At 37.1% G+C, this 23,577-nt stretch overlaps 1 protein-coding gene and 1 non-coding gene across 2 annotated transcripts; one reads left to right on the plus strand and one right to left on the minus strand.

Annotated features, from left to right (window-relative positions):
* Positions 1-3,432: 3,432 nt before the first annotated feature.
* Positions 3,433-11,037, plus strand: LOC141652837 (cytochrome P450 94B3-like). The gene is made up of 2 exons (XM_074460442.1): positions 3,433-4,012; positions 9,960-11,037. Exons 1-2 carry the CDS (start codon positions 3,476-3,478, stop codon positions 10,968-10,970), a joined length of 1,548 nt encoding a protein of 515 aa, XP_074316543.1. The 5' UTR covers positions 3,433-3,475; the 3' UTR covers positions 10,971-11,037.
* Positions 11,038-21,294: 10,257 nt separating this feature from the next.
* On the minus strand, positions 21,295-21,401 carry LOC141654386 (small nucleolar RNA R71). The gene has a single exon (XR_012547947.1). It is a non-coding gene; the product is annotated as a small nucleolar RNA R71 (small nucleolar RNA).
* Positions 21,402-23,577: the final 2,176 nt, after the last annotated feature.

The following is a 23,577-nucleotide window of genomic DNA, read 5'->3' on the forward strand; positions in this document are numbered from 1 at the left end:
TCTATACGTGAAAAAGTATCCAACCCAACGGGCCTATTATGCATTGTACAAGTCCATTAAAGCGGGCTTACTAGTATTATCCATGTCCGCGCACTTTAAATTGGCGGGCTTGTCCGTGGTCTTGCGGGCTTGAATGCAAAAATATACTCCGTATTAAATTAATTTTTTGTAATAAAATTAAGGCTAAAACTACACAAAGTATATTCCGAATTAACCAAAACATCGCAAACTCAACTTAACATTTACAATTTACAAATTCCAATTTAAATTTAAAATTGGTTAATTAAACAAGATTATTTTGAAGTTACAAGTCTCTAAAAAAGATCAAATTACTTTTTTTTTATCACTAATACAAATTTAATTTCATTTACTCTTGCGGTATAATTTTACTTTATTAGTTTTTGTTTATATATATAATATACACAAAATTTAAATTTTTAAATAGAATATAGTCTCAGCGGACTGACTTTTATATTATGTTTATACCGGCCCACGAAAAATAGTGGCCCAAACTTGGCCCTTTTGTCAAATACGGAGTAGTTTTTTTGATTTTTTTTTTTCTTGTCCAAGCTCACATTAGGGTTAACGTTAACCCACTAAACCTCCACCTCGAGTGAAATTATATTCGTCTCAATATCACCACTTAAAATCTCCCCGCATATTCATACTTGTTTTTCTTCTTCATGGATATCCGACGTAAAATCTCATATTTTTAGTATCCGTATCTGATACAGTTTTTCAGTACGTACACTTTTTATGTATCCGGTTAACCCAAACACACGAAAATCATATATACGATATCCAATTTTCAGCCGATTAATCTATATAATGCAACCGTCTCAAATCTCAATACTATTGACGAAGTTGTACGTGTGGTGCTTGATCTTAGTGGTATATCTTAGGAAGTATACTTTTTGTCGTCGTTCCAATCGACGATGATTTCTACCCGAGAACAACGTGCATCAAATCAGCCGTAATTAGACACACGACAGTACTACAATATTATGCGGCGCTCACCCATCATTTTTAAAACCTCAAAGTCCAAACCATCAGCATTAATTTTGTTTTTCTTTAAAGGGACCATCGTCCATCTCTATATTGATTAGGGCTAGCTACTAGCTTCTAGCCTTCGACGTGTACTCTTATTAAACCCTTTATCTGTTATCCATTTTAGTAAAAAAAAATTCATAATTATAGCTCGCCAAAGGACAATAGTGTTGGCATCAATTAGGTAAAGGGAAGAATAAAGAGTACTAATCAATATCATTGGTCCCCTCAAAGACATGATGTTATTATACAAACATCAACTCTTTTATAGCATCGTCATATAACATAAGACTAACTCAAAAAGAAATTCAGAATTTACATTTAATTGTGTCAATATTTAGGTTTTATTTTGATTATTATCCGATATTTTATTACGAATACTGACTTATTTAAATATGCAAGTTATCAAAATAAAATATTATGTTACCCTAATAAACTATTCTTGTACAAGTATATTGCAATACTTCCTCAGTTCATCCATTCAACTCCACTCTAGCACTTTCTATTTTGTACATTATTCACAAGTGAGTATTTAATTTTAATTTTCTCTCAATACATAAGTTAAAATATATATTCATGTTTGATCTTGTTTGGTTCATCTTTACGAGTACATTACAAATATCCAACGTTTATAATTTTTGCAAATACGTAACTAACGATATTTAACGCGTAAAACACATATTGGCAAACGTGAAAAAGCATAATGTACAGTGGTACTGAATGGAGGAAGTAACTTATTTCGTTGAGCTTTGTGCTATTCGGTTAATCTTTACTAGAATACAGAACAATTTGTGTTAAAACAAATTAAGAGAAAAAAAAACTGAAATTGTACTAGTTTAAATAAAATAAAAAAAATCTTAAGACAGTTTTCAAAAATGTTTTAAATAAATTGTATAGGACTATCTTAAAAAAATTGCAATTAATAATCCACATGCTTGCATATTATTTCTTTTTCCTGGGGAGGGGTTTTATAATCTTTTCCATCAACTAATGAGTTTCATTTCTTCAAACTAATAATCGAAAATCTCTTTTTTTGTTGTGTCTATGAAAGATTGTCTAAATTTTTTTACAGAAAATTAAATGACTTATTATATACAGTAACTAACTTCAAATTAAAAATACTTTTTTATAACTTAATAGTGTATTAGTGGGGAAAAGTAAGGAGTATATATAAGTTCTAGTAACAAAATAAAATCAGGTCAATATATTAAAATTATACCACCGAGATAGTTAGAAAATAGGGGAAAATGAAAGTGATCTTTGAAGGGGGAACTAATTCGAAGACAAAATAAAGAATTACTACTTCTTTCATAATCATTTGTTTATCTTTGATTAAAAAGACTCTCACAAAGAATTAAAAAGCAAAAAATAATTGGGACAAAGGGAGTTTATTACTATGTGCGTTGATATTTGTAGACACCTAAACGAACTCGTGTGAACACTCTTTAGCCAAAAGGTTCAAGCCAGCAGTCTAATTAAGTGATAGGCTAAATACCGAGAATATAGTGTCTTGCCTCTCTTCTTAGGGTTTATACCGAATGAGGAGTCTCTTATGACGATTTCTCAAAACTTTTCCCATATTCAAATAAAAATTTTAGGGGGCGTTTGGTAAACAATAAATTGATCAATTTTCTGCATATTCAAGACTTTTAGCATGTTTGACTCACCAGTCTACTAATTTATGCGTTTGGTAAATGGAGTATTATTCAAACAGTAGATTAAACTCAATATACTGTTTTCCAATATGTTGCTCTCCCCAGCATATTCATTTTAGTAGATTGCAAAAAAAAAAAAAATCTATCAATTATTTACACATGGATACAACAAGCTATTAACCTAAACTCGCTAATTACCAAACACTTTTTACTAAAGCTGCTAAATGAAATATACTAGTCAAACATGTTAATCAAATGTGACATTTATAACCTGCTTGACTGCTTGACCAATCTACTTCTACTAATAATAATTTGTTTAGTACCAAACAGGGCATTATATACATACACATCGAAAATCTATTCAACAGAAAAAAATCGATTCAAAATACTAGTTCGGCCATCTCAAACCTTATTCTTGGACCTCCACATGGTTTTTCTTAGTCTAGCAGTCTAGCACACGAAATTCACATACAATACGACTGTAGTAGCCATACATGCATTATTCAATTCAATTACTCGTACTTTATTTGTCAACCACGCATGCCAAAACAAAAACACAATTTATTAAATCACGCACTATCTAGTTGTCGTCGACATATCACTTAGATTGATAGCCCCCACTAATCTCACCATCTCCACCTCTCTATATATACTTATTTTAATACCCGTCTCATTTCCCCTCCAAACTTCTCCCATTCACATATTCTCTTATAAAAAAAACATCATAACTTCTTCTTCAATAATTTCACCAAAAAAATAAAAATTAATAAAAAATGTATTCATTAACTCCAATAGATCTCTTCCTTTCCTTCTCATTTCTGCTCTTCATTTCCTCAATTCTTTACGCAAAACTGTCCACTAAATCGTCAGCAACTGATGATAATAAACCGCCTACATACCCGATCATTGGGTGTTTGATCGCATTCAACCAAAACAAAAGACGGCTTTTAGAGTGGTACACAGAGTTACTAGCCGCGTCTCCAACTCAAACAATAGAAGTGAGTCGATTGGGAGCGAGGAAGACGGTTGTAACAGCTAACCCTGAGAATGTAGAGTATATACTTAAAACAAAGTTTAATAACTTTCCAAAAGGACAACCATTTGCTGAACTTGTAGGGGATCTTCTTGGACGCGGTATTTTTAATGTAGACGGGGAATTATGGGCTTCGCAAAGAAAGTTGGCTAGTCATGAGTTTACTACAAAGTCTTTAAGAGAGTTTGTTGTTAAAACTTTGGAAGATGAAGTTGAAGGAAGACTCTTTCCTTTGCTGAAAACTGCTGCTAAGCAAAATAAAGTCATTGACTTACAGGTTAGTCAATTTACATGCACTTTAATTTGTTGTGTTCATCATTCGTTATTAGTCTAAGACGGAGTACGGGGTAGTTGAGTACGACTAGTAGATGTTAGGGTAAATCCTTCTGGAATAGGTTTAAGTTGGATCCAGGATTTATAGTTCGAGTGAGAAAAAGATTGTAAACGTAAATTATTAATACAATAAGGTAAACTTGAAAAAAGAAAATATTTAAATAATTACGAATTTTAGAAAATGGAAAAATGAGTTAACGTCCACGCGATCGGGTTTTGTACCACGTACCAACACAAAAGCACCATACATATATTGGATTATTTTAATAATGTATTATTAAAAAAAACGTCACAATGGTAATAGTAAAAGTGAGAAACTTTTTACTACGCGGTTATTGCACTCTTTTCTTTTCAAAATTTTAGTATTCTTATAAGGATATGTTTTAATCATGTAATTAAGATGGAGGTATTATGAACAGTAATCCTAAGATAGAGTTTTCAAACTCTTTACATTACATTATTTTATGTGGCAATTTCTCTTATTTTGTGTAGATATTACAAAATGGAAAATGAGATGGCGACACCTGGTGTTACTCAATTGAGTAACACCCGGGGTATAATGGTAAATTATTTAAGTATTTTCAAATTTGAAAAATAAAATGGTAAAGGGTAATTAAGGCAATTCAAGTATTACAATTAATTAATCAAATTAAAAGTTGTTTTAAAGAGGATAACTAAAAGAATTTTAGGGTTGTTATCAAGCCAATCTTGTAGGCAGGCATTTAGTTGCTACTCCATGGACGACTGATGGACATTTATAACTTGCATATTGCATAATATGAACAATTCTCCCCCTTAATATGATCAAGCCATTTCTTTCCAATTTCATAAAATAAGATCTACATCATACATCAATTACACAAGTAATGGGCTAGTTCTTTGGGTAGGCCGTGCTAAAGAGCATCCGTTTCGTTTACAAGCAAGAAGATATGAACTAATTACTAAATTACATGTATCACTACTCCGTACTAAGTAAATCAAGTTTTAAATGATTTGAATCAAATCTCCAAAATCAAGAAAACATTTAATGATTTTAAATTGTGTTGCGTATTTTTTTTTTTAATTGGTATAAAAAGTATGACTAGAGGAAGATGAAGATTTGTGTTATAATATGCATTGTTGTATAATACATTAGATATAGATATAGTTTAGTTTTAATTAGTAATTTATTATTATTAATCAATATAATAGTTTGTGAATTACGGTTTTATCCCTACGATTTTGGCGCAAAAACGAAAACTACTTCTTAATTTTCACTTTTTTCTATTTTTTTATTAGGGTGTTACCGAAACTCGGTAACACCCGGTGTCGCCCTAGCACTCCCCTTACAAAATTACATTATTTTATCCAACACAATTTTATTTGTGGTGTTTTGTTTCCTTAAATACTCCTCCCGTCCCGGTCAATAATTACGAATTTTACAGAATCTAGCTAGCGGAGATTCCATTGTTATTTATATTACTCGTATTTGGCATTATGACAGCATTTGCTATTCTTTTCGGATTAGATAGGGAGTATATAGAACATTAGAACGTGTATATACGTTGAAAAGATTCTAATTTTAGTATATTTTATCTTTCTCAAAAGTCGAGGCCTAAAACCTAATTACTCCCTTTATAACTTTAAACACAAATTATTATTTGCGGCGACTTATCAAACCTAATATTCAATTTTAATTAGGGATTAGACAAATATATGGGGATTATTAGTGGACCGTCATTTGGAGGTTTTATTATTAGATTAATAATATATTAATAATGCATGGTCCCGCCACGTTAAGAAAGGATGGGTGTATTTTGGGATCACATCACATGCATCATGCATGCCCAATCCATTTTTAATTGCATTCGTGACTCAGAAATCAGAATTTGAGCTGAAATTATGATTATGCTATTTACCCAAAACAAGTTGGTTTTGTTTAACCAAGATTGTTAAATGCTCCTTTCGTCCACTCACTCGATTTCTGACTGACGGACGGACATTAGAAAGGTTTTTAATAAGTAATTTAATCATCTGATCATCATCAATTAAGTAAAGCAACAAATGATTCCCTAATCCCCTTCTCATTCGTTGATCTTTATGACAAAAACAAAACGTAAATAAATAATTAAAACGAAGGGAATAGAACTATAATTTCTTTAAGGGGTGCAAACACATTTTCTTATCAAATTTTGACGTAAATTCAAAAATAGAATGGCAAACTTTCTTTTTTTTTTTGGTCGAAAGGGAGCATTAAATTAAAGAGAACCAAAGTTCAAGTACATCAAGGAGGGGGGTCGGGATTAAGAGGCGTACAAGCCTCTAAAAAGTCAAGCATACATAAGTTTGTAACAAAAGAAGGGGCATAATCCCAACTAAAACAACCACTAGAAGGACTATCATCCGCCGCGGAGAACTTGGCTAGGGCATCCGCAACTTTGTTAGCCGATCTCTTCTCAAACACAAGCTTCAGATCTGGTGAGGCCTGTAATAGATCCCTACACTCAATAATAATGTTAGCAAAGGGCCCGCAGGGGGAGGCCGGGCTCAAGATAGCATTGATAGCATTAATACAATCGAAGCAATCACAAATTTATCCATGGACAACAACGCAAAACGGATCCCTTCTCTAATAGCAAGGACCTCACTAATAAAAGGGGTAGTAGCAAAACACTATTTGGACCACCCGTGCACCCAGGAACCAACGGGATCCCTAACAACACACCCAAAACAAGAGACCGAGGAGGAGGGGGAAAAAGCCGCATCTACATTGATCTTACACCAATGTTGCGGCGGGGGGGCCCGACTACAAGGGAAGCGAAAGCGAGAGACAGGAGAGCTAGTGGGTGTGGTAGAGGGGATCCGGAGTTGGCGGCACTCCAAGAGGCCGCACGGGGGATGAATGGAACTACAAAAGGGAGGGAGAAGAGGAGAAGGCGTAAGAGAGAGCATGGTATCGCAGCGTCTTGTCCAAAGACGCCACACGATGAAGGAGAAGAGGGTAGGCCAAGTCACGGGGCGTGCAATTCTCAAAGATCCGGTGTTGGAGATCATCGAGAAAGAAAGAGTGTTTGACATTAAAATGGGACCAAGTGGAAGAGGCAAAATCGCAGTCCCGAAGGACATGGAGGGTAGACTCGGGGATGGAGGGGCTAGCGCAGAGAGTGCACCTAGGAGAGGCAATAATGGAGCGAACATGGAGGGTGAGGTTATGTGGGAGTTTATCCCACCAGGCAAGCCAAAGGAAGGCTTTAATTTTAGGCAAGGTTGGGGAGTCCCAAAGCCAAAAGAGATCGGGGAGGGGGGAAGAGAAGGGGTGGGGTATCGAGGAGGAAGGAGTAGGTAGTACCAACAGAGAATTTGTTCTTTGGGGCAAGAGAGGTGGTAATGAAGTCAGATTTTGGGAGAGAGGGAAGGGGTATGCTAAGAATGGTGGTAATGGCATGGTCAGGGAGAATGAAGTCGAGAGAATGGAGGGCCCAATGCCCATTAAGGATAATCGTACTAAGTTTCGCATTCCAGGAGCTCAAGTTAAGGGGGCCAGCGATGATGCTCCAAAGGGGGCCCAAAGGAGACCATGGGTCGTCCCAAAGACAGATAGAGGAACCATCGCCAATGGACCAAGTCAAGTGCTGTTTAAGAGTGGACCACCCAAGACCCACATTCTTCCAAACATGTGAGCCAGAGTGGAAGGGGGAGGGGGAGAGGTGCAGGTATTTGCTTTTGATGGCACTATGTGCCAAAGAGGACTTGTTGAAGAGGAGCTTCCAGCTAAGCTTAGTGGAGAGGGCATCATTGAGGGGGCGGGAAGCTTTGATGCCAAGACCCCCAGAGGCAAAAGGATGGGTGACAAGGTTCCAGTTGGAGAGATGGAGTTTCTTAGAGGAATGGCCAGACCAGAGGAAGGATCGGGTAATCTTGTCAATTTCGAGAAGAATAGACGAGGGAAGGCGAATGCACTGCATCGAGTGGGAGGGAATGGCATTAAGGGTGGATTTAATGAGGCAAATTCTGCCCGCACGGGACAGGAACCGAGCTTGCCAAGAAGCAAGTCTAGTCCGGATGGAGTCAAGAATGTGGTCAAGGTCAGCCTTTTTTGGCTTCAAGTGGGTAAGGGGAAAGCCCAGGTAAGTTCCAAGGTTCTTAGTAGTCTTGATATTGAGGGAGGTTTCAAAGAGGGTGATGTCAGAGGAGGGGGGGGGGGGGGGGGGGGGTGAGTTTGGAGAAAATAATTTTGCTCTTGAGACAGTTAATTTTTTGACCCGAAGAGGAGCAGAAGGAGAGGAGGGTATCCTGGAGAGCACAAAGGTTTCGCTCAGAGGCTCTACCAAAGAGGAGAATATCATCAGCAAAAAGGAGATGGGAGAAGGAGGCTCCACCCTTTCCAACAGGGAAGGGAGTCCAATCTCCATCCAGGCAAGCAGAATGGCAAACTTTCTAGTGCATGACAATTAGACGTGTGCTAGCTGTTGCATAAAAGTGGAGCATATTTGTACATTTATTGCTATATAAAGAAGGATTTAATTAACACATGACGAATAAGGAGGATGTGAAAGTTATTGCCTAATATTGAATACACAAATTCTCATTTTTTGCCTTATCAGGATAATCGTTTTGTGGTCGTGATTTGGTTGTTCAATGCGATGATTGAGTAATGTGATGCATTATTCATACAATCATACAACTCCATAAAAGAGACCTACAATTGTCCTTGTGCCTCTCTTTTAAAAAAAAGTTACAAACTACACAAAGAGGCTTGAAAAATATTGAAATAAAATAAGAATAAAAGGAAAGTGAAAGACCCAATTAAATATGGATGAAATGGATTGCAAAAATATTATTTTAATTATTCATTTATCTTTAATTAAACAGTTTTTCTAACATGTATTCTAATGGCACGCGTTAATCTTTCTTCAAGAAAAATAAATAACTGAAATAAAGAAAATGGTCGTTCTTTTGTTATTGTATGTAATTGGCCTTAAGGAAAACACTAAAATTTAAAATTAATTACGGAAATTAAACGTAAAAGTTATTTAAAGGACATAAATGTTGGTATGCTAGCTTATGATTGCACTTATATATAAATCTTTAAATGTTTCAAAGAATAACTTTGTGAGGAGTCCACATATTAGTTAATAAAAAAGTACAAATATAAGTATGTGGAAAATTGGCACGTGATATTTAGTGTCTCCAGATATACCCAAAAGAATTAGGACTCTCTAGAATTCTAAAATATTTGGCCATGGTATACTTTACTCATTATGATGCTGTTAGAGTTATCATTCACAATTTTTATTTTAATCATAAAGTAAAATGAAATAGCGTCATTTATCAGGTCATACTGAGTTCGGTGCTATCTTATTCATTAGATTAATAAACTCATAATTAATATTTTTAAAATATTATATCTAAGTATTATGGTGTACTCAAACTCAATATCCCTCGATTGATGCTATTAGGAAAATAAACTCTAAAACATCTCAGCACTGTATATTTTTCCAAAATTTAATTTTTGTATCGTCATATTAAAAAATTTAGAAATATATATATACCGAAAAGTAATACTTCCACCGTCTCACGCATTTCTTTACGTTTACTTTTTCACATTTGTCAATGTACATTTTATTTTGTTCCTATCTTTATTTACATATTTTTAAAAATTACTCCGTAGTACTCATTATTCAAAAAAGATCTTACATGACTATATTTTATGTTATATACGGAGTATTACAAATTATATTAGAAATTCTCTCCACCCATGAATAGTGCCAAAAAGTAAATGTAAGGAAATGGGTGAGACAGAGAGGGTAATTAACAATAAGATTATTTTTATATTTTTTTTTTTTTTTTGAGGGGAAGATTATTTTTATATTTTGTTTTGTACTAAATTAATCTCCTTTTGTAAAATGCAGGAAGTGCTTAAAAGATTAACCTACGACACAATATGCAAAGTGTCTCTAGGCACAGACCCAAACTGCCTAGACCTCTCAGTTCCAGTCCCACCACTCATCGCCGCTTTCGAGACCGCTGCCGAGATATCCGCCCGTCGTTCCACCACCCCAATCTACCTCATCTGGAAGCTCAAACGAGCTCTCAACTTAGGTTCAGAAGCAAAACTCAAGAACTCTATACAGACAATCCATACCCAAGTCACCAAAATCATCCAAGACAAACAAAAAACATTCTCAAAAACCGACTTCAATGGTCAAACCGCAAGCAGCCACGATTTCCTGTCCCGATTCCTGGCTGCTGGATATGACGGCGAGCTGGCAAGAGACATGGTTATCAGTTTCCTCATGGCTGGCCGCGATACTACTGCAGCTGCCATGACTTGGTTATTCTGGCTAATTTCAAGTAAAAATACTTCAGCCCGGGATTCTATCCGGGCTGAATTAGGTACTATTAAAAGTTCGGGTCAATTGGGGTACGAGGTCGTGAAGCGAGATATGGGATATTTACAAGCTTGTTTGTGTGAGACTATGAGGTTATACCCTCCTGTTGCATGGGATTCAAAGCATGCAGCTAACGACGACGTTTTACCAGATGGGACTAGGGTTAAGAAAGGCGAACGTGTTACGTACTTTCCGTATGGTATGGGTAGGATGGAGAAGATATGGGGGAGTGATTGGTCTAGGTTTGATCCTAATCGCTGGTTCGAGAAGGTAGAAAATGATCATGATGATAATAGTCGCAGAGTTTTGAAAATGGTAAACCCGTATGTGTTCCCTGTTTTTCAGGCTGGACCGAGGGTTTGTCTAGGGAAAGAAATGGCGTTTATACAAATGAAGTATGTTGTGGCTTCGGTGATTAGTCGGTTTGATTTTGAACCGGTTAGTTTGGAACCGCCGGTTTTTGTGCCATTGTTGACGTCTCATATGTATGGGGGTTTAAGGGTCAGGGTCAAGGAAATCGGATCTGCATAATGGACATATTTTATGAATAGTTTTGATAAATATTTTGCAAATTTGGAGCGTTTTTTCGAGCACAATCGGTCTTGGTTGCCTCGTTTGGGTGTACGAATTTTGCACATATATGAAGCCTTCTATGCTCAAGATCAGTAATGTAGAGTTTACTAGTTCCTCTATCTCACTTGTAATATCATTTCATTAGAGTTTGCATGATATTGGAGTTAATTTTACTTGGGTAAAATTATCGATCACCATTACCACTAAAGAGATCATACTAATTACTAAGGGGAAATTATGAAGGCATATAATACTTGCAATTTTTATATCAATATAGTACTTGCTGTTTTCATGATTAGCAATGTAAACGAGGCACGAAGTATTAAAACGATGAATGATAACAATGACACAGAAAAATTATAGAACAGGTTATTAACTTGACTAGTCAATGATGATAGCTTGATGAAGGTAGCATACTTTTCCAATGACATAAAATTACGGTGATGCACTATATGCATGATTTCATGAAGCATGTGGTTTGAGTATTGAAAAATTCTTAGTCCTCGAGGAGGACAATTATTGTGTCCTTTCTAGCCAATAAGAAGCTTTCATGGCTATTTAAAGCAATAAATATAAAAGTAAATATAAGTTAAATATAGCTATAAAGACTTCTTATTGGCTTGGGAGGACACATTAATTGTCCTCCTGGAGGACCTAAGAATTATATAGGATTATTTCATGGGAATAATCCGTCCTATAGGTGCCCTGCAAATAACACTCCATCCTATCAATAATTCCAATTAAATTCATCCTATCCACTATTCTTCCCGTAACAAACTGACTCAAAACGATGACCGGTTACTTTAGGTTACTTAATTATAATTATAATTAACAAAATCAAACAACCTCTTCTAATTCTCCTTTATTGTCATCACCACTCACATAATATCGCCACCATAACCTAACCCACACATAACATCATCGTCATCGTCATCGTCATCGTCATTATGTCAAACCTTTTCTGAAATCAATTGCAAACCACTCGTTTTGGTGGATACCTTTAAATATATTCTCCTTCTTAGGACTTCTGACATTAAACTGATGGAACGCTTGGCAAAGCATGAAACAGTTGAATACGATCGTGTCTCTCAGTTTATCACTTACCCCAAACATAGATTTTCCTTTGAATTGAAGGGCAAGTAAAATTTCCACTTAACCCAACATTCGTATGCCCCATATTTCTCCACATTGTCTTGGTAAGGAGGAGGTTCTCAAACCTTTCAAAATCCCAACCAAACAAAACCCAGAAAAATGAAATCCCAAACCCTAAAAATTCCCCTGAAATCCCCAAATCTTTTTGTTAGTAATTGAGCATTAAGTATTGAATTGATGAGATTGGTTTGTTACTATAGACGCCTTTGCTGACCATCACGATTATTTTGTGAAATTTTGCAACTTAATTACTGGATTGACATGTCTAGTGCTTTGTTGATCTTAATTACTGGATCTATATATTATGTCTTTCTTGAAATCAAATTGGGGCTTTGGTAGTGGTAGTGTTGTAGGGTGTTATTGTCTTTTTGTGCGAGGATTGCAAGAGATTTTGGGCATTTTTTTAAGAGGAAATGAATTGATAATTTAGTATTATTATTATTCAAGGAATAGGAGAATGAGATGAAGATCAGGGGATGCCTTATTGCTTATCTGAAATCAACTCTCAAGACTTGTACTTTCCTCTTGTTGTAACTGGTGGTATAGCGGACGAAGGGAGATTAAGTAGAGGGAAGTGGGGTTTGGAGATGGTGGAGAGAGGTAGATGGTCAAGGGTGGATAAGCGGTGGTCGACGACTATGGAAGGAATCGAAGATGAGTGGAGATAGTTGTTACACTTGTTAGTGGTGGTTGATTGTTAAGTGCAGATTGGGGAGATTTGTGCCAACGTATTTTTCCGGTGGTGAGGGTATGGTGTTGAGATTTGGCGGTAGAGTGGTGGTTGGGTTGGTGGAGGGTGAAGCGTGAGGGGTAGAACAATTATGGAGGAAGGTGGAGTTAGGCCCTGTTCTTTTGGACTTAAAGTCACTCTCTATAAGTTAAGTTCAGCAAAATTAAGTTAAGTTCAGAAAAGTTCAGCAAAATTAAGTTAAGTTAAGTTCAGAAAAGTTCAGCAAAATTAAGTTCAGAAAAGTTCAGCAAAATTAAGTTCAGAAAAGTTAAGCAGAATAATAAGTTTCATAATATTGACGAGTTTTAAAAAATAGATATAATTTTCGTTCAAATCGGTTGTATAAACAATCCGAGATTAATTATTATTCTATATAATTTTTTCAAAAAAAAAAACATTTATTTAAAGCCGAATTCTTACCTATCCCCCGAAGGTATGTTAGAGCATTTTAATTACCGACATTCGTCATTGAGAATGAAAGTTGAAATGACATTTGGTCAATTGAAAAAAAGGTTGAAGGTCAATTGAAAAAAGGTGGAAGGTGTTAAAAGTTATGCCTCAAATGTCACCTAAGTATCAAATGTCCATTATTGTTTCTAATTTCACACTTCATAATTTTATACGGATGCACACTCATGGGATATCTGTTATACAACATGAGAACGTTCTAGAGACAAAAGATTTAGGCATGTTTGATAAGAAGCGGAAAAAAGCTATGTACAAGGTGCGAAATAACATAGTCAAGAACATTTGGCGAGGCAATGGATTTGACGGGGTGAGCTCAAATGAAGATGAAAAAAGTGACGAGGAAGATGATAATATGGAACTAGATGATTATAAAGAAAAAAAAGTAATGTGATTTACTTTTTATTTTTATATATTAGGTAATGTGTACGAAAATATTAACTTATATAAATAAAGTATTTTATAATCTTTATTTGTGTTTTTAGTTATATTTCTTTATTATTGTTATTAAATATTATTATTATTATTAAATATATATTATTATTATTATTATTATTAAATATTATTATTATTATTATTTTTGAAGGGAATTATTATTATTATTATTATTATTATTATTATTATTATTATTATTATTATTATTATTATTATTATTATTATTATTATTATTATTATTAGTAGTAGTAGTAGTAGTAGTAGTAGTAGTAGTAGTAGTAGTAGTAGTGGTAGTAGTAGTAGTATTAAGTGAAATTAAATTAAGTTAATTTAAGTAACATTATTTTAATTTAGAAAAATTAAGCTATTATAAGTTAAGTTCAGAAAAAGTAAGTTCAGAAAAGTTCAGCAAAAATAAGTTAAGTTCAGCAAAATTAAGTTAAGTTCAGAAAAATTAAGTTAAGTTCAGCAACTTTAAGTCCAAAAGAACAGAGCCTTAATGGAAAATAAGGAATGACAAAATGCCTTTTTACCGAAAAATAATAAGGGTGACCTGTTCTTCAGGTTGCCCATCTACTGAGAGTGTTATGGGAAGAATGGTGGATAGGATGGATTTAATTGGAATTATCAATAGGATGGAGTGTTATTTGCAGGGCACCTATACGATGGATTATTCCCATGAAATAATCCTATTATATATGAACACATGAACATGATAACCTCCATGGATGAACATTTAAGCTTGCATATTGAAGTAAGAATTCGAGAGTAAATAAAGATGGTTATATTATTGATCAAAAATAGTTATTATATGTTTGAGTGTGATTTATATACACAGTCTAACCAATCATGAGTTAATTGTAGTTAGTTTTACATAAGTTAGTTAGAGGTAACTAACTAACCACTGTCATTTCAACACTCCCCCTTCAAGCTGGGCATGGTTGTTAATACTCCCCCTTTAAGCTTGAACAGGATTCAGAAATTCCATTCCTAGCATATCAGAGAGATATCTGTGTTGTTGAATTATATTCCTAGTGGCTATGTCATTATATCTGCTAGTTGCATACTAGATTTCACATGCTTAAGGATTAAGAACCCTTCCTGCAATCTGTCTCTAAAATAGTGACAATCTATTGCAAGGTGCTTGGTCCTTTCATGAAACACTGGATTTTTAGCTATGTGTTGTGCATCCTTGTTATCACAGTGCATCACAATGGGTTTAGGTACATCAACATGCAGGTCAAAGAGTAGCCTGGCCAACCAAACTAACTCACTTGTTGTGTAAGTCATACACATGTACTCTTCTTCAATGGAGCTTTTACTCACAGTCTTCTGTTTCTTTGTCTTCTATGATATTAAGGAATTACCTAAGAAGACACAGTATCCACTCAGAGATCTGCAGCTGAATATACATTGGCCCCAGTCTGCATCACTATAAGCTTTTAGTGTCAAAGGGTTATTGGCAGGATAGAATAGGCCTGCATTGACAGTATCTCTTAGGTATTTGACTACATGTGTCGCTGCTTGCAGGTGTGGTTTTCTGGGTTGGGTAAGAAACTGACTCAGATGCTGCACTGCATAGGAGATGTCAGGTCTGCTTAAGTTGAGATACAACAGCTTCCCAACCAATCTTCTGTAAAGTTTCGGTCTATTCAAAATTTCACCCTGGTCTGTACTTAGTTTCAGTCCTTTTGGTAAAGGGAAACTAACTTCAGTACAATCTTCCATTCCCAGATCTTTGATAATATCCAGTGTGTACTTTCTCTGATTGATTGTGATCCCTGATTTATTCCTTGTTACTTCCAAACCCGGAAAATATCTCATCAGACCAAGGTCTTTGATAGTAAATGTGTGATCAAGGCCTGTTTTTATATGTTGAATTTCACCTTGATTATCTCCTGTCAATAAGACATCATCCACATATACCAATGCTACTAAGAAGGATCCTCATTGCCTATTTACTCTAGTAAACAGTGAATAGTCCTGCTTAAATTGTGTGAAACCCAAGCTGAGCAAGTATTTGGTCAGTTCTATGTTCCACTGTCTTGAGGCTTGCTTGAAACCATACAGTGACCTCTGCAATTTGTACACTTGACCTTGTATAGTAACATTATATCCTTCAGCAGGAATCATTTACACTTCCTCATCAATAAAACCATGCAAGAATACATTATTGATGTCCAATTAATGCAGTGGCCAACCTTTGGATGAAGCAATCGTTATGAGAGTTCTCACTGTTGCAAGCTTAGCAACAGGTGAGAAAGTGTGCGTGTAGTCTAGGTCCTTGATTTGGGTGTAACCTTTGGCTACAAGCCTTACCTTGAATCTCTCAACAGTCCCATCAGCCATGTGCTTAATTTTATAAATCCATTTGCATTCTATTGTTTTCTTATCCTTAGGTAAATCTGTTATTGTCCATGTCTGATTCGATTCTAAGGCAGCCAATTCTGTAGTCATGGCTTTTATCCATCTTTCATCTTGGTTTGCTTGATCAAAGCTAGTAGGTTCGTTCTCAAGAAACACATTATTTAGAGATGCCAAGTAAGATGGATCAAACATTGGCAACTCATTTAATACACTAGCATGTAAACTAGTGTGACATTTCTTTGCTAATTTAAGACAGTAGTAATCAGTGAGCAAGGTTGATGGTCTCCTTTGCCTATTTGATCTTCTTACTGTATGGTCAGATTGTGTGACAACCTCTGTTATTTCAGAAGTGTTATTATGATCACCAGATCCTGATGGAATGCAGGAGTTATCCTGTGTGAAACTGTTCATTTCAGTTTCTGTGTTTGTGTTGTTGTCACTATTAGTGATTTGTATTTGATCTGAATCAGTATCATCATTAGTGACAGCTTCAGATGTAGTATTATGAGAATTCAGATTCATTTCATCGGCATCATTAAGAGCTTCACTGAATAATCTGTAATTTGTTTCCTCTTAAAAACTAGACTGGAATATATGCTGAGTCATCTGAGACAAATCATCTTACAGTTGGGTGTGTCTGTAAGGAAAAATGCTTTCCTTAAAGATCACATCTCTACTAGTAAAAACTGTATGTTTATGTAGCACCCCCATCTACTAAAGAGCCTTAACAAGACCTTCCCTAGCAGATGAGGGCGTTACCAACTCGGTTGCCCGAGAACAGTAATAATCAAATGTCGATAAAAGAACATTTATGTTATATTACAAGTGATTTAAAACCAACAGACGATATAAAAAATACAACTCAAGACTACTACAACTACGTGAAGATATCTCTACCATGACTCGTAGTAGACTCGTCCCTCCAAGCACCAGCCAAGATCCAAACAACAACCTGCTAAGACTGACTGCTCACCATAGTGGATCACGACAGACACAAAACAAAGAGACAACACAACACAACCACACAAGGTCAGTAACTCAGATAACATGTATAAAAGCAGACACAACAAAACTACAGCAACACACACAACACCTCCTCCAACCAACCACACATCCTTGACTGCCCGAAGGTCCAGTCCTACCTGTGACACCCCGCGATAAAGCGGAAAGTAAACTACTAAATATATGCGAAAAATGTGAAGTTTTTAAAACTTTTATTTAGAAGATAGAGTTTAGCATGCGGGAGTCACTAACATTCGACAGAAGGAAAAACGAAAATAAAAACAAGGGTCCATACAAATAAAACGGTCAAAAGTGGGGAAAATATATCCCTCGAATGACATAAAGAAATAGGTGAGTCTAAGCGGTAAATAGGAAATCCAAAAGTCCGGGGTACTCGCTAGCTCACACGTCAAACCCCATATAAGCATCTTCACCAACCTGTCATTCATGTAAACATGAAAGCCCACGGTCGAGTGGGGAGTAACTCAAGGTTCTCCGCCCACAAAACATCAAGATGAACATGACAAAACACATAAACAAATGACCAGATTAAGTAAGATGAGAATGAGTTGAATTGTAACTATGCATATGAGCATACATGTTCAAAGATTCATAAATAAGGAAAAGGAATAAGGTAGACAAGTAAGCAAAGCATAAACAAAGTTAAATAATGGAGGAAAATGTTGGAAGGCAAGATAAAGACCACTTAACCATGAGCACGTAATTCAAGGAGACATGACCAATATACCCATCCAAAATGCAAATCCTTTTACTACACTCATCAAATATAATTTCCCCTGGTAGGACGACAATGATAATCACAAAGACTCAGTCCTAGTCTAAATCTGGCCAGACTCTCGGGGCAGAACGGTCCCCGATTCGACATGCGGCAGAACAGTCCGCATCCAAGACTCGATCGACAGAACGGAAGTCGAGAACCCACAATCGGCAGAACAGTCCGAAAGAGGCGGAATAAATGAGCTAAATCCATACTTGGCGAACGGCACAGCGGGCATAAAGGCATGTCAAGCATATATGATGGTACTATGGCATTTCTACAAGAATACGACTCACAACAAGTAATTATTTATAATCATCTTTTCATACTTGTGACATATAAAATAAATATCTCACTTTATAGTTATACGTGCCGATTAAATAAAATAAGTAGAATATAACAAGTGGTAATGGGTAATTTACGTCATGAGAAAATTTACGGGAAGCACACAAATCCAATGCAAATGACCAGACGAGCCCAAAAATCCAATAATGATGAGCCCACAAACATCCAGAAATTTGGTCCAAATAAAATAAAGAGGTGAGTCCAAAAGTTTTCATGGTTTGAGCCCAAGCATTGAATGTTGGTGAGTCCAACATCAGTGATATACGATTATTTTACTTCCAATTCCCTCTTTCTTTTATGCATACCGACTCGTATCGAGTCGGTTTCGGGTGTTTTTCCTTGCATTTTGTGCCCAACGCCCGTACTTGTTACCTTGCGTGTCCTTTTGTAGGAAACGGTCCAAGTATGGAGGAATTGGGGCAAGAAAGGCACCCCATTGCCTTTACATGAAGAAGAGGTGAAGAAATGAAGACTGTGTGTTTTGCGTGAGCCGTGGAACAGGTCCGACCGTAACAGAACACATGACAAATTACTTGAGAAGTTGAAGAGAAGCTGAAGAAAGTGCTTTGCCGGCAGGCCGGCAACCGGCCCACCGGTAAAGCACAGCAATTGGCTTTAATTGAAGAAATTGGTGAAAAACAAGCTTGGCCTCCGCTAGGTAGGAGCACCCGGAAGTCGGTCAACCGCATTACGCACCTTGAAGAAGAAGAAGAAGTCCTGAAGAAGGTGTTTTGCGGCGGCAACAAGCAACCGCCCACCGGCAAAACACAAATGCCGGCTATTTTTAAATCTTGCACAGTTTTACCGGTAAGACCCCATTGCTTAGGTGGGACCGGCAAAACACAAACAAAGACGGGATTTGGGCTTTTCTTCCTTTTTCTTCCTAATCTTGTACAAGCCTATAAATACCCCCTCTTAAACCCTTTTGTACACACAACCCTAGATCCAGAATTTTTACCCTTTCAAGCTTTAAACTTTCTTAATCTCTTTGTTAATCTTTCTTTAATTAGAGAAGTTCTTCAATCAATTAGTGATTGAATTTGGGTTTGTAAGAAGATTGAAGGGTTTCCTTCTTTATTATTTCTATCCAAATTCCTCTTTCACTATTTTGTTGGTATTAATTCTCTACCTATTCTCATTTGTTTACATTTTTGTTCATCTTTTATGTTTGTTGATTGTTTATGTTAAAATTGTTGGTGTTGTTGTTTGTTGTTGTTAATTTCATCATTGTTCATCTTTTCATTGTTCTTCTTTCCTTTGTTTCTCTTTCATTTGTTCATCCTTGGGTAGTTGTCCTCAAAGACTTAATCTTTGAGTTGATTTGGTTAAAGATTGTGTCTTTAGGTTTAATCACTCTTGTCATTAGATTAAATCATCTTTATTTACACCCATTGTTAGATTGTTGCATGTTTAGTAGTGAATTTCATCTTCTCACCATGTTTGTGACCAAAGTTTCCATCTTTATTGTTTATTTTGCAATTAGGACCATGATTAGTGAGTAGTCTTCCACTAGGGCTCGGTTTGACCCAACATGAGTAATTTCATTAGTTGGATTTCATAAAGGCTAATTATTTGGGGAAATTGGTGAGGGTAGTTTAGAGGAATGACTTGGTTTATGGGTTGACTTTTGGGTAGTGTCGACTTACGACCCTTGACCACCAACGAGAGTTGGTTAGGTTGTGATTTGGATACCCGAGATTTGACCCTATTGTTGACCTCGGTTGAGACCGAAAGGAGAACCAGGGGTAGGACACCTCTAATCTAGCGTTTGAAATCGACCCTCGAGAGAGGGAGTGGGATGACCCGGGAATTGACGGGGCTTAATGACCTTAGCAAATATTGGACTACCTTGGGAATAATGCATGTTTTTGGGGTAGTCGGGTATTGAGTTGGGGATTCCGACCTTCGAACCCGAGAGGGGGGTTGGTGGGTAGTGCTAGTGTCCTATTTCGAACCCGAGAGGGGGGTCTTAGGCGAATTAGAGCCGTCACCTCCTCACCTAACTACCCCTTGTGATTAGCCTAGAGATTTAACTATGTGGAATTGCGAATTGTTTGGGAAGAACCGAGTCTTAGGCCGTTTAATCATTTGAATTACAATTTATCCTTCATTCTTGCTTATTTTCCTTACTTTTGTTAAGTTTGCATTTCATTTTGTTTTAGGTAGCATTAGTATAACAACCATCATCTTTTATTTTCGACTTAGCTAAACGATCGGATTAGAACAATTAGTAATCTTTTCAACTCCTTGTGGGATCGACCCTTAATAGTGTACAACGATAAAATCGTGCACTTGCGAGGTATAACTTGATACCATCAAGTTTTTGGCGCCGTTGCCGGGGAGTTCGGCTAGATATTAATTGTTTTCATTCTTGTTTAGACTAAGTCTTTTGTTACTAATCCCTCTCTTGAGTGTGTAGGACTTTTTGCATGAGAAGAAGAAATCGTAGAGGTCAACCAATTCGACCGATTGACCACGAGATCGAAGCAACCGCAAGAAGACTAAATTCACTTCGAAGAAGAGGGCTTATTGAAACACCAATTCCTCAAGAAAATATAGTGATTGAGGACCTACGAGGAGAACCCCGCGTCTTTGAAACTTTCGAAAATCCTTTTGCAACACCGGAAACGGAAGTAACAATGGCCGCGGTCCCAATGAGAGATAACTTGGCTCCGAAAAAGGTGGTGAATCCAAGTATTGTGAAGCCACCCATTCAAGCCAACAATTTTGATGTGAAAGCCACCTTGCTACAACTTGTCCAAGGGAACCAATTCGGAGGGGGAGCCACCGAAAACCCCAACGAGCATCTCAACGAGTTCTTGGATAGTTGTGACATGTTCAAGGCCAATGGAGTCACGGAAGATGCCGTACGCCTTAGGCTTTTCCCTTACTCTTTGAGGGGAAGTGCCAAGGAATGGCTTAAAAGTTGTGAACCCGACTCTCTTCGGACTTGGGATGATGTCTCTAAGGCTTTTCTCAACAAGTATTTCCCACCCCAACGAACCGCAAGAATCAAGAGTGAGCTCCAAGGGTTCACCCAACAAGAAGATGAGACCCTTTATGAAGCATGGGAGAGGTACAAGGGCCTCCAAAGGCTATGTCCTCACCACGGTATTGGGGATGATGAGCTCATCAACAATTTCTATGAAGGGTTAAACAATGATATGAAGATGAACCTTGATTCCGGCTCGGGGAAGGGAGCTTTGGATAAGATAGATCACAAGACGGCAAAAGAACTTATTGAAGAAATGGCTTCTCGTACCTTTCATTGGAACAATGATAGGCACAAAAGGAAAGGGAAGTCAACGGTCGAATCGGCCAACAATGTGGAAGTGAAAGAGATGATAGAAGAGCTTAAGCAACAAGTTGCCTTGATGAGCTCAAGCAAAACATCTAGCAATTCTTCTATGAGGAACCAAGTCTATAGTTGTGAGCTTTGTGGAGACCAAGGACACCCACCCAATGAGTGTCCCTTGGTGGTTGGAGATGGAAGTTGTATGGAGCAAGTGAACGGGATATGGGAGTCTAGTCCGGCCAAGCAAGCATTTAACAACAACCAATATCACCCGGGATTGAGAGCCCACCCAAACTTCTCCTATGGCTCTCAAAATGTCCAAAACCCAACCTTCCAACAAAAGTCACAACAACCAAACTTCCAAACTCAAAAACAAAACACAACATTTAATCAAGATCCATCGGGTTTCCAAGGGAGAACCTTCCAACCAAGGCAACAACAATTTCAACCACTCAACCCACCAACCAACCCGCCTTTCCAACAAACCACCCAACCTTTCCAACAAACCACCCAACCTTTCCAACAAAACACCCAACCAAAGTCAAGCTTGGAGCTCATGATGGAACAATTGATGACTTCACAAAACCAACTTGTCAATACTCAAACACAATTCATCAACCATTCCACTCAAAAACATGACGAGACAACCTCATCCATCAACCAACTTAGGACCCAAATGCAAGCTTCTCAACGGATGACGGACAACCAAATCTCCCAATTGGCTACCCAAATGAGCCAACTACAAGCCTCCCAAGGTAAATTCCCGGGTAAAACCGAGGAAAATCCGAAAACCATGAATGCTATTCACTTGAGGAGTGGTAGAGATTTGGAAGACCGGGAATTTGTCAAGAAAAGGAAGAGTAGTAGACCGGGCAATGTCATTGAACCTCAAATGGTGGTTGAACCTCCTAAGGTAATTGAAGAAAAGGAGGGAAAAGATGAGCTTGTGGAAATTGTTGTGGAAACTCCAAGAGTGATTGATGAACCAACAAGGGTAATTGAAGAGCCTCAACAACAAGTGGTAAGAACTTATGTACCACCGGTCCCCTTTCCACAAAGATTGGCAAGAGCCAAGCTTGAACAAAAGTATGGGAAGTTCATGGATATGATGAAGGGTATCAACATTACCATGCCTTTCATTGATGCCGTAAAGGAGATTCCAAGCTATGGCAAGTTCTTGAAGGAGCTTATCTCAAACAAAAACTCTTTGAGCCCAACAACTACGGTGAACTTATCCAAGGAGTGTAGTGCAATTCTCATGAATGAAGCTCCTCAAAAGCTTGAAGACCCGGGGAGTTTTTCCATACCTTGTAAGATTGGGACCGTGCACATTGAGAGGGCTTTGTGTGATTTGGGGGCTAGCATTAGTCTTATGCCCCTCAAAATTTTTAAGAAGTTGAAAGGTTATGAGCTTTCACCAACAAGGGTTTCTCTCCAACTTGCGGATAGGTCGGTAAGATACCCTATTGGTCTTGTGGAGGATGTCCCACTCAAGGTGGGGAAACTTGCATTTCCATGTGATTTCTATGTAATGGACATCCCCGAAGACTCAAATATTCCCATCATATTGGGGCGCCCTTGCCTTGCTACGGGGGGTGCTATGATTGATGTGAAGAATGGGAAGCTTTCTTTGCAAGTGGGTGAAGATAAGGTTGAATTCTCCTTGAACAAGGCTATGAAAGAGCCTTCGGAAGAAAAGTCTTGTTATATGATTGATGTGGTAGAAGAATGGGTTGATATGAAGAAATTTGATGAAGACAAGGGTTTGCAAGGGTTCCTTGAGGGCAAGGTAAAAGATTGCAAGGAGCACCGGGAGTATGCTTTAGCTATGGAAGCAACAATTGAAGAAGACCCGGACAAAGAATTTGAAAGCTTGAGAGGAGATGGTAAAAAGGAGGAGAGATCCACGCCTCCTCAAGTGGAGTTGAAACCTCTTCCCTCTACTCTTAAACATGCTTTCCTTGGCCCTAATGATACTTACCCTATTATTGTCAAT

Source organism: Silene latifolia, chromosome 4 (assembly GCF_048544455.1).
Source record: "Silene latifolia isolate original U9 population chromosome 4, ASM4854445v1, whole genome shotgun sequence".
In the NCBI taxonomy this organism is placed as follows: domain Eukaryota; kingdom Viridiplantae; phylum Streptophyta; class Magnoliopsida; order Caryophyllales; family Caryophyllaceae; genus Silene; species Silene latifolia.

Excerpts from the sequence above, each read along its gene's own strand:
- LOC141652837 (XM_074460442.1), top strand. The coding sequence starts at position 3,476 with ATGTATTCATTAACTCCAATAGATCTCTTCCTTTCCTTCTCATTTCTG. Across the intron at positions 4,013-9,959 it reads ATAAAGTCATTGACTTACAG|GAAGTGCTTAAAAGATTAAC; the intron begins GTTAGTCAATTT and ends TGTAAAATGCAG.